Below are 10,787 nucleotides of genomic sequence, written 5' to 3'. Positions count from 1 at the left end.
ATTTCATAACTTCAATGGGCTGGAATTTATAACACAATAATAATTATAAATGTGTCTCCTTAAAAAAGTTGTTCAGCATTGGTTTCTACTTTTGCGCATTATGTACAGAACAATGGCTTGACCGCGCATAATGGAGTCACAATTGTTAAATGATTTTAGCCGAAATATTAATTTTGGTTTGCCCAATGCAACTCAGGCAACACTAGAAAAAATACTTTAGCCCCTTGAAAATGTTTTAAATGGACAGGAACAATTTTCAAACTCGACATAGAAATCAATAGAACCAAATAATCTTAGAAAGTTCCATCCATGATCATTGGGAAAAATTTACTTCCAAAGTTGTTCGAGTCAAAGTACTGACCTAGTCTTTGACCATTTGTTACCAATTTTACAACTCAGCCGAGATTTCATTTAGACAGAATTAAATGTTTTGACCAAAGAAAATTGGTCTATAATTTGGCTTCTAGAAGGTTCACATGACAACTTTTGATGATGGACAGGCCATATAACGCGCTGACCTTGAAGTATCTTTTTAATTTTCGAGTTATATCAGGGTTTAGATATATTGCAGATAAAAATATAGATATGCAGACATATGTTTTATTGTCTAATCTGTGAACAAGTGTGGAAATGTCACGTTGTATAAAATAACTTTCTGAAAGATAAATATTCTACCTAAAGCACAATGTTTATGACTAACTTTGAAAATTGACTTCTCTAATGGAAAAACACAGTGGTTAGCCTGTAAGTTTGTCTCTCCGAGTAAGACAAACAAAGTCAATAGGTCACATGTAAATAATCAGGTCAAAGGAAATATTTCCTTTAGCTCCTGACATAGTATGCATATATATCAAATACAATAATTTCAACATCACACAATATAGTAATAACTTCTAATTGTTCTTGTTGATCATTCAGATGGAAAAATCGGCTCTGCTTAAAGGTGATCATGAGCTGCACATCCCCCAAACTGCTTCATTGGCATTGTTGGTCCCAAATTGCTTCCTATGCATTATTGGTCCCAAACTGCTTCCTTGGCATTGTGGTCTGCTCCGCAAAGATATTGCGCCTTAATCTGTCATGAAGTGGGCAGGCCCGCAGCAAGTGTTGTTTTCATGCTGCCAGTCTGCCAGGGGCATTGGTCTGACTGACCAATCCTGAACTTAGACAAAATTCTCTCTGCATTACATAGCATACTGTTCAACAGTTGAGGAGGCTCTTGCGTGCTTAATGTCTTTTCTTGTACAGTCACATTTATCCACTGCCTTCATAGCCTGTCTCCTCACAGTAGCACATGGTGACCTCCGGTAGCTTTGGTTGGGCCCCATCAGACACTATACCAGCCAAGGGGACTCCACATGCAGAGCAGAAATCTGTTGTTGTACATCATTGGAGTAGAAAACATTTGATTTTTCGTTATGCCTTCTGAGGCCCCATGCATCCGTCTTCCTTGTCATATAAGTCTTGCCGGTCAAGGCTTTGGAGCATCTCCCCTTTTTTGTCTGAATGATCATTCTCATACCTCTTAGCCCCGACATTCCTCTCTCTTCTTCCCTTCAACCTGTCCAGCTTGGGAAGCCCTGTCAGGAGTTAACAATCCCGCTGGCAAAGCTCTGTAGGTCATACAGGCACTCAAACCACCACACCGCATTATGAAATAAGCTGTGTGGTAAAGTTGAAACTTCAATAGTTTTACTCATTTTCAGACACATTTTAGAAAATATAATAAATATTATTATTCTAAGAATGTTTCTAGGTGATTGGGAAAATATGTCATCTTCTGGAGTGTTCAAAAGGTTTCAGTATGGCAGCCATGTTTTTTTTTATTTTTTTTAATTAGAACATATTAGAACAAATGTTTCCAGAGTGTTGAAAGCTATTTCCAAGTGATCTAGTTTGAGACTTCGGATGAAACATTAGGGGGACAAATGTTCAGAAAAAAAATCATGAAGATAAGGCAATAAATAAGGCATCTAGAGTGTATGGCAAATGTTGACAACGGACAGAAGATGATCAAAAATACTCACCCTGATTGATATGCTCAAGTGAGCTATAATTACAGTGAACAAATTTATCTGTAGGTTAAACACCACACAAAACTTTCAACACAAAGCCTGGGACTACCCAATGTTGTTTGTATACCAAAAATCTCCAAACACCTTCCGTCTATCATCTGAAATGTACAAATCACATATTAGAAATATTGCAGAGTGTTGCAAGAATAAAAAGAATACCAGTTTCGCTTCCCAACCTTTTTTATTCATCATCAATACTTGGACATGATTTCTGTAACAAACATATTTACATTTCGTGAAAGAGGCTGCACTAATTTTAACTATTATTTTTAACAAAATTTTTTTTATACGTCACATTGATTAAAACTTTCCAACATTTTTACTAAGAATTATTTATAAATTTAAGTTATAAATTAAGCAACCTATTTCACAACAAAAAAGTCATACTAGTAATAAAGTGTGTATTTCTGTCTGTTCTTATCAGTCTCAACAACTGATCGTATACACACATATAGAAAAAAATGTTCAAAACAATGAAACCTGAGCAGGGTGATCCTCAAAACATTACGATATGTAAGTGCTTACTGAAAATGGAAAGTACTTTTCTGATATAAAAACCTTTTAAATTGAAAATCATATCATGATATATTCATTTATTATTGGCAGAGATCTTCATCATATTAAATCTCGAGTAAGTATGGTTCAGGTGAAACAACAATTAACGGATTTCAATGAGTTATCAAGAAAGTTTTTAGTAGATCAGCCAAAAGTTTTACATTGAACACAACCAATGCACCCTGCTCATGTTAACAATGGCTGGCCCGGCCTGCAGTGAAGCCAAAATGGAGATGACTCTGATAAAAAGATTTGATGACAGCTGCACTGATGACATATTGTTGCAGATGGGGTTGCCATGACAACTGGTTACCAAAATGATCAGGTGCCATTCATCTCCATCTCTTCCTCTTCCCCACGTACTGTAACAAAAAATGCAGCAAAGCATTGTAATAAAGGCTCAACTCTCATGTATTATTCTTATCCAAAATATTCTTTTATGGCCTTCTCAGGGTTTTTGATGCATCAATCTATGATGTATGATTGAAAAGCTTTGACATACTGTTACTGATTTAACTTAACACACCCATTTAATGGCTATGTTCTAGAACAAAAAAATCATTCATGAGTGGATCAGTGGTTATTGACAAAGAATCTCCCACTTCAAGGTGATGACATTTTTGTACTTTGAATTCAATCCCTTGAGAAATGTAGAAATCGAAACTTATATAAAAACAAGAAATGTGTTTGTCAGAAACACAATGTCCCCTACAGCGCCGCTTTGAAGCTATATATTTGACCTTTGACATTGAAGGATGACATTGACCTTTCACCATACAAAATGTGCAGCCCCATGAGATACACATGCATGCCAAATATCAAGTTGCTATCTTCAATATTGCAAAAGTTATAGCAAAATGTTGAAGTTGGAGCAAACAAACAAACCAACAGACAGGGCAAAAACAATATGTCCCCCACTATAGTGGTGGGGGACATAAAAATATGTTTAATGTTTTAATACAGTAAACGATTATCTGGCCAGTAATGCTAAAATTCTTAACCTATTTCCACATCTGCAGAAAACAGTTGTCAAAGTATGTTTGTATACAAAATGTAGGTTTGCATAAAGATTTAAGGATCTATGAAGCTTAAGTTATGAAACCTTATATAAAATCATTTAGTGGTAGGAGAAAACATCCACACAGGCTAATCAGGGACGACACTTTCCTCCTTAACAAGATTTTCAGTAAGAAGGGACTTATTTTAAACAAAAAAATCCCATAAAAACGGAAAGTGTCGTCCCTGATTAGCCTTAACTGCACAGGCTAATCTGGGACGACACTTTACGCACATGCATTATGCCCAGTTTTCTCAGAATATGACACATATAATGAGTGAAAACAAATGGGATAGAAGCTCCAGAGTAGTGTCCAGGTACTGACATTGCTTATGGAGGGCTGCCTTTCCTGGTATCTGTCCAGTCTTAAGCATGTTGTTCAGCCTCTCCACTTCCTCCAGAGTCTTGGCATTCGCAATAGCAGTCTGAAACAGTAGTCAAAAGAATGGTAACACATGCAAACATACTTTCTTGTATTTTTGGATATCTTTGCAGTTTTTACTTTTTAGCACTGTTTTAATTATATCAGGATGGTAAATCACTTCCGCTACTCATACTTTTTCTGTGATAGGTGGTTTACCAATACTTATGCATATTAAGCTAGTTACTGAGGATTATTCTACTTAATTCGCAAGCTGTTTTGGTTTTATGTGGTTTGCACATTTTCACTTTGCATCTTATGAGGGAAAGGGTTAAATCAGAGGAATGGGAAAGAATGGCATTAAAAACTATTTCCGCACCAATAACTACTCCAATTCTGTGGCTGGGCAAGGAATCAAACCTGCAACCCATGGACTGCTAGGCTAAGGCTTTACAAACTGAGCTCACTGGTCCGATAAATAACATACATACACATCTTTTGTACTTTAAGAAATAACTTGGCTTAAATGTTGTCACCACTTAAAATATTGATCAATAATAAAACTTTTAAACTTAACAGTATTTCTTTTTGTCTAATATTTAAGATAAACACTGCAAAAAACAACAACATTTGTAGTAAAGGGACCAGAACAATATATAAAACAGGGGCTGTTTGTAAAACATGCATGCCCCCCATATGGGCTGTCCGTTGTAGTGGCAGCCATTGTGTGAATAGGGGTCATCTGCGAGTCACGATCAATGTACCTATGAAGTGTCATGATCCTAGGCAAAAGCGTTTTTGAGTTATCATCCGAAAATCATTTTACTATTTCGGGTCACTGTGACCTTGACCTTGTGACCTCAAAATCAATAGGAGTCATCTGCCAGTCATGATCAATCTACCTATAAAGTTTCATGATCCTAGGCATATGCGTTCTTGAGTTATCAACCGAAAACCATTTTACTATTTCGGGTCACCGTGACCTTGACCTTTGACCTAGTGACCTCAAAATCAATAATGGGGTCATCTGCGAGTCATGATTAATCTACCCATGAAGTTTCATGATCCTAGGCGTATGCATTCTTGAGTTATCATCCGGAAACCATTTTACTATTTTGGGTCACCGTGACCTTGACCTTTGACCTAGTGTCCTCAAAATCAATAGGGGTCATCTGCGAGTCATGATCAATCTACCCATGAAGTTTCATGATCCTAAGCGTATGCGTTCTTGAGTTATCATCCGGAAACCATTTTACTATTTCGGGTAACCGTGACCTTGACCTTTGACCTAGTGACCTCAAAATCAATAGGGGTCATCTGCAAGTCATGATCAATGTACCTATGAAGTTTCATGATCCTAGCCCCAAGCGTTCTTGAGTTATCATCCGGAAACCACCTGGTGGACGGACCGACCGACAGACTGACCGACCGACCGACATGTGCAAAGCAATAAACCCCCTCTTCTTCGAAGGGGGGCAAAATAAAAGCATTGTTAAACCTGATGAAAACATTCAGGTATAAATTTATAAAAGCTTTTCATGAGGGCAATATTTACGAAACTTATACAGAAATCTGTTAAAATTTTAGGTGTTTTTTTTTTACTTCTTATTAAAATAATGCCAACAATAAATAAATGTTGATAAGAATCACATGACAAGTGTAACAGTGGTCTATCTAGGCTTAAATGTGGTTCCTGCCCCTTAAACCCCTGCCATGCCTTTACAAAGAAATCTGATAACATTATCAAACAGCAAATTTTATTTTAAGTTTCAATTTAATAATATTCACAGTGAAACTAGTTCTATTGATTACAGAAAAAAATGTTTTACATGAAAATAAATTGTATTATAAAATAAATAACACAAACAACATCTAAAATACCAGCATGACACAGGGATAATATAAGCAAGTGCACTTAATTTCCCTTTTGACAAAATAGAGAACCTGCCCTTTTAAAATTCTTGCTGCAGCACTGTGTCATATTACACACAACAAACACAAGTAAATGAACATCAAAATCTGTCATAATGTACACAATAGAAACACAACAGTGAAAATAACAATAACAATATATTTTATGCTTCAGTAACCCTGCTGTAGACTTTGTGGACATAAAGGCTGGTTTGGAGTGTATATTAAAATTTGATAGCAGCTAAAATTGAACACAATCATCTTCCAACGCATATTCCATCTTAATGGATGACTGTTACTGTATCATCACACACTATTATTATTAACTGAGTAATGAAAAAAAACTTTAAGAAGTGATCAAAATTTGCACACGTTTGCAAGCCCTCCACTATTATATTTTATACTGGGATCACTCAGATTCTCAGTTTCAACTAGGGCAGCTTATAATATTTTCTTGGTCTCAAGAAATAACACAAAATTTCAGGTTTGCTTGGTCCACCTGCTAGTTTTGATGACAAGCACATAATCATGTACCTTGATAGCGGCAATGTCCTCCTTACAAGCACATAATCATATACCTTGATAGCGGCAATGTCCTCTTTACAAGCACATAATCCTGTACCTTGATAGCGGCAATGTCCACCTTGCAAGCACATAATCCTGTACCTTGATAGCGGCAATGTCCTCCTTACAAGCACATAATCATGTACCTTGATAGCGGCAATGTCCTCCTTACAAGCACATAATCATATACCTTGATAGCGGCAATGTCCTCCTTACAAGCACATAATCATATACCTTGATAGCGGCAATGTCCTCCTTACAAGCACATAATCATGTACCTTGATAGCGGCAATGTCCTCCTTACGGCAATGTCCTCCTTACAAGCCCATAATCATATACCTTGATAGCGGCAATGTCCTCCTTACAAGCACATAATCATATACCTTGATAGCGGCAATGTCCTCCTTACAAGCACATAATCATATACCTTGATAGCGGCAATGTCCTCCTTACAAGCACATAATCATATACCTTGATAGCGGCAATGTCCTCCTTACAAGCACATAATCATGTACCTTGATAGCGGCAATGTCCTCCTTACGGCAATGTCCTCCTTACAAGCACATAATCATATACCTTGATAGCGGCAATGTCCTCCTTACAAGCACATAATCATATACCTTGATAGCGGCAATGTCCTCCTTACAAGCACATAATCATATACCTTGATAGCAGCAATGTCCTCCTTACAAGCACATAATCATGTACCTTGATAGCGACAATGTCCTCCTTACAAGCACATAATCATATACCTTGATAGCGGCAATGTCCTCCTTACAAGCACATAATCCTGTACCTTGATAGCGGCAATGTCCTCCTTACATGCACATAATCATGTACCTTGATAGCGGCAATGTCCTCCTTACAAGCACATAATCATATACCTTGATAGCGGCAATGTCCTCCTTACAAGCACATAATCATATACCTTGATAGCGGCAATGTCCTCCTTACAAGCACATAATCCTGTACCTTGATAGCGGCAATGTCCTCCTTACAAGCACATAATCCTGTACCTTGAAAGAGGCAATGTCCTCCTTACAAGCACATAATCATATACCTTGATAGCGGCAATGTCCTCCTTCGAGGGCCCCTCCATTCTCTTCTCTGGCAGGCCCTCTCCTGGTACAAATGTCTTGCTCTTCTTGCCGATGTCTGCTGCCAGGGCCTGACCTTTCTTGCCCTTGAACATCTTGTGGCTGGCATCTCGCTCCTGACATGGAACACCATGATCAAATGAGTCGCGTTCTGAGAAAACTGGGCATAATGCTTGTGCATAAAGTGTCGTCCCAGATTAGCCTGTGCAGTCCACACAGGCAAATCAGGGACAACACTTTCCGATTTTATGGTATTTTTAGTTTCAAGGAAGTCCCTCTTTACCAAAAATTAAGTTTAGGCGGAAAGTGTTGTCCCTGATTAGCCTGTGCGGACTAATCTGGGATGACTCTTTACATACATGCATTAAGCCCAGTTTTCCCATAACACGGCTCAAATAATAGACAGTTTACAGACTGTAGGTAGTAAGTTAATTTAGTAATAGGTACTGCATGCTGGTTTTTTTATGGGGGTGATATTAGAGTCATTTAATTGTCATATTCCCATGGACAAAAAGTATCTTTTTCCCCCCAATCAAGTCTATAAATTCTAAAAAGATGGCTAGACTTTCAGATGCAAGGCTCAGCATTAACGTTGAAATCCACTTGTCTATTTGTCCAAAATATTGACAGGCATTACTATGAAAAAGACAAGAAACCGTTGGAGACGGGTGATGCTTCACAAAGGTTTTTGTCACAATATTGCACTATATATTCAGACAAGAGCTGTCAGAGGACAGGGCGCTCGACTATTCGATTTTTTTGGAGGGGGGGGTTGGGGGGGGGGGGAGGGGGGTATTATGTGGGTATGTGATCATTTAATAGATGATCTTTCAAAAATAAGAGAAAAAAATTGGGGGGGGGGGGGGGTTGGGGGAGGTTCTGGGGGGGCGTGGGGGATGGTTTGGGTTGAGTGCATTGTGGTATGTCAGGTAAGTGTTGTTTTGTCAAACTTAAATAGATTTATCAATAATATGCATATTCTAAGTATAAAAGGGGCAATAATTCTCTCAAATGCTTGATACAGTTGTCTGCTCTTGTTTATAGGTTGGGGTCATGATGGTTAACAAGTATGCAAAATATGAAAGCAATATGTCAAGGGGTACAGGAAATATTTGAGGTAGTACGCAAACTTTAACATAGATTTATCAATAATATGCATATTCTAAGTATAAAAGGGGCCATAATTCTGTCAAAATGCTTGATAGAGTTGTCTGCTCTTGTTTATAGGTTGGGGTCATCTTGGTAAACAAGTACCGGTATGCAAAATATAAAAGCAATATTTCAAGGGACAATGAAAATAATTGGGGTAGTACGAAAACTTTAACATTTGCACGCTAACGCTAACGGAAACGCGGGGATGAGTAAGATAGCTCCACTATATATATTTCATATATAATAGTCGAGCTAATAAAAGGAAATGTCTTGAGGGCACAGTAGTTGGGGGGACAAGAATTTGTTTATAGAAAATTTCAAAGGGCCATAACTCTGTGAAAAATCATCCGACCAGAACCCGCTGATAATATGCACATCTCCTCTTGGTAGTGAAGCTTCCCATAAAGTTTCATTGAATTTCGGTCATTAGTTGCTGAGAAATAGCCCGGACAAGAATTGCACTATATGCACAGTTAATGGAAAATTTCAAAAATTTCAAAGGGCCATAACTCTGTGAAAAATCATTGGACCAGAACCCGTTGATAATATGCACATCTCCTCTTGGTAGTGAAGCTTCCCATAAAGTTTCATTGAATTCTGGTCATTAGTTGCTGAGAAATAGCCCGGACAAAAATTGTGCACGGACAGACAGACAGACAGACGCACACACGGACAGACGAAGCGGCGACTATATGCTACCCCCAAAATAAATTTTGGGGGAGCATAATAACCAGTTAATGTCATGGTTAATGCATGTTTAAATACGAATGTGTCAAACAAGAATGTCTTGCTTATGATCCATAGACAACTGCAACTTTTATTCCTTACAAAAACATTAATTTTTATGTTAATAAAATTCCAGCGACAATAAAGTGAAAATGAATGTATTATAAAAGAATCAACCAATGACAAACCAAACTCAACTTACTTTAATTCAACCAAATCTAATAACCTTACTAAATCAAGAGATGTGTTTGTCAGAAACACAATGCCCCCTATTGCGCCGCTTTGAAGCCATATATTTGACCTTCGACCTTGAAGGATGACCTTTCACCACTCAAAATGTGCAACTCCATGAGATACACATGCATGCCAAATATCAAGTTGCTATCTTCAATATTGCAAGTTATGACCAAGGTTAACGTTTTGGGACAGAATGACAGACAGACAGGCCAAAAACTATATACCCCAGATCATTCAATCCGGGGGCATAAAAAAGGTCCATAAACACAATCTGGACATGTTCAGTAGTTGTGTTACCTTTTGTTTTACTCTCTGGAAGTCAATGACCCGTAATGAGGGGACTTTGTGTAGTACATACAGTCTGTAGTGCTTCTTGGTTGAGACCGGATTTCTCATCAAACTAAAACAAAGATCTACAGTAATATAAGATTCATGCCATAACAACATTGTGTATAAAACTTTGAGGTAAAGGACTTAATATCTATACTTTCTTGCACCAACAGTCAACGTACATTATTTTAATGAACTGACTGAACATGCAATGTCAAATTATGATTTTGTTGAGAAATAAATGCATAATCCCAAATCAAAGAATTAATATTTTTTCATTTAAATTAAACATGTCAATGTTTAACATAACACTTTGAAATATGAGTTATTTACTATTCCTTACAACACTTTGAAATATGAGTTATTTACTATTACTCCACTAACCTGAGATATGTAAGGTTCTTCAGAGACTCCAATGGGTCCAGATCTCCAAGCTCTTGTATGCCATTGTTTGTAAGTATGAGCGTCTCCAAATTGGGAATTCCCTGATGTAGAGCTTCAGCTATTCGTCTGAAAATATTTGTTTATGCACTTTATTGCAAATATATATGGACCGTTCTCTGTGAAAAGAGGGTTTAATGCATGTGCATTAAGTGTCATCCTAGATAAGCCTGTGCTGTCCCCACAGGCTAATCAGCGTAATCACTTACCCCCTAAACTGGATTTTTGTCAAGATTTTTTAAACGAAAATCAACATAAAAGTGGAAAGTGTCGTCCCTTAT

The 10,787-nt window shown here is 37.5% G+C and overlaps 1 protein-coding gene across 1 annotated transcript in view; it reads right to left on the bottom strand.

The window, feature by feature from the left end:
* Positions 1–582: 582 nt before the first annotated feature.
* LOC127862247 (U2 small nuclear ribonucleoprotein A'-like) overlaps positions 583–10,787 on the bottom strand; it is a 24,126-nt gene continuing 13,921 nt past the window's right edge. The window contains exons 4-8 of the mRNA XM_052401295.1: positions 10,450–10,575; positions 10,033–10,135; positions 7,584–7,736; positions 4,013–4,112; positions 583–2,992 (exon numbers count right to left, since the gene is read on the bottom strand). Of these exons, the coding sequence (XP_052257255.1) occupies positions 2,952–2,992; positions 4,013–4,112; positions 7,584–7,736; positions 10,033–10,135; positions 10,450–10,575 (523 nt within the window). The 3' untranslated portion in view covers positions 583–2,951. The remainder of the gene's footprint in view (positions 2,993–4,012; positions 4,113–7,583; positions 7,737–10,032; positions 10,136–10,449; positions 10,576–10,787) is intronic.

This window comes from Dreissena polymorpha, chromosome 16, assembly GCF_020536995.1.
Source record: "Dreissena polymorpha isolate Duluth1 chromosome 16, UMN_Dpol_1.0, whole genome shotgun sequence".
NCBI classification, from domain to species: Eukaryota; Metazoa; Mollusca; class Bivalvia; order Myida; family Dreissenidae; genus Dreissena; species Dreissena polymorpha.
The sequence above is the reverse complement of the archived record's forward strand: the minus strand, read 5'-3'. Positions and strand labels throughout refer to the sequence as shown.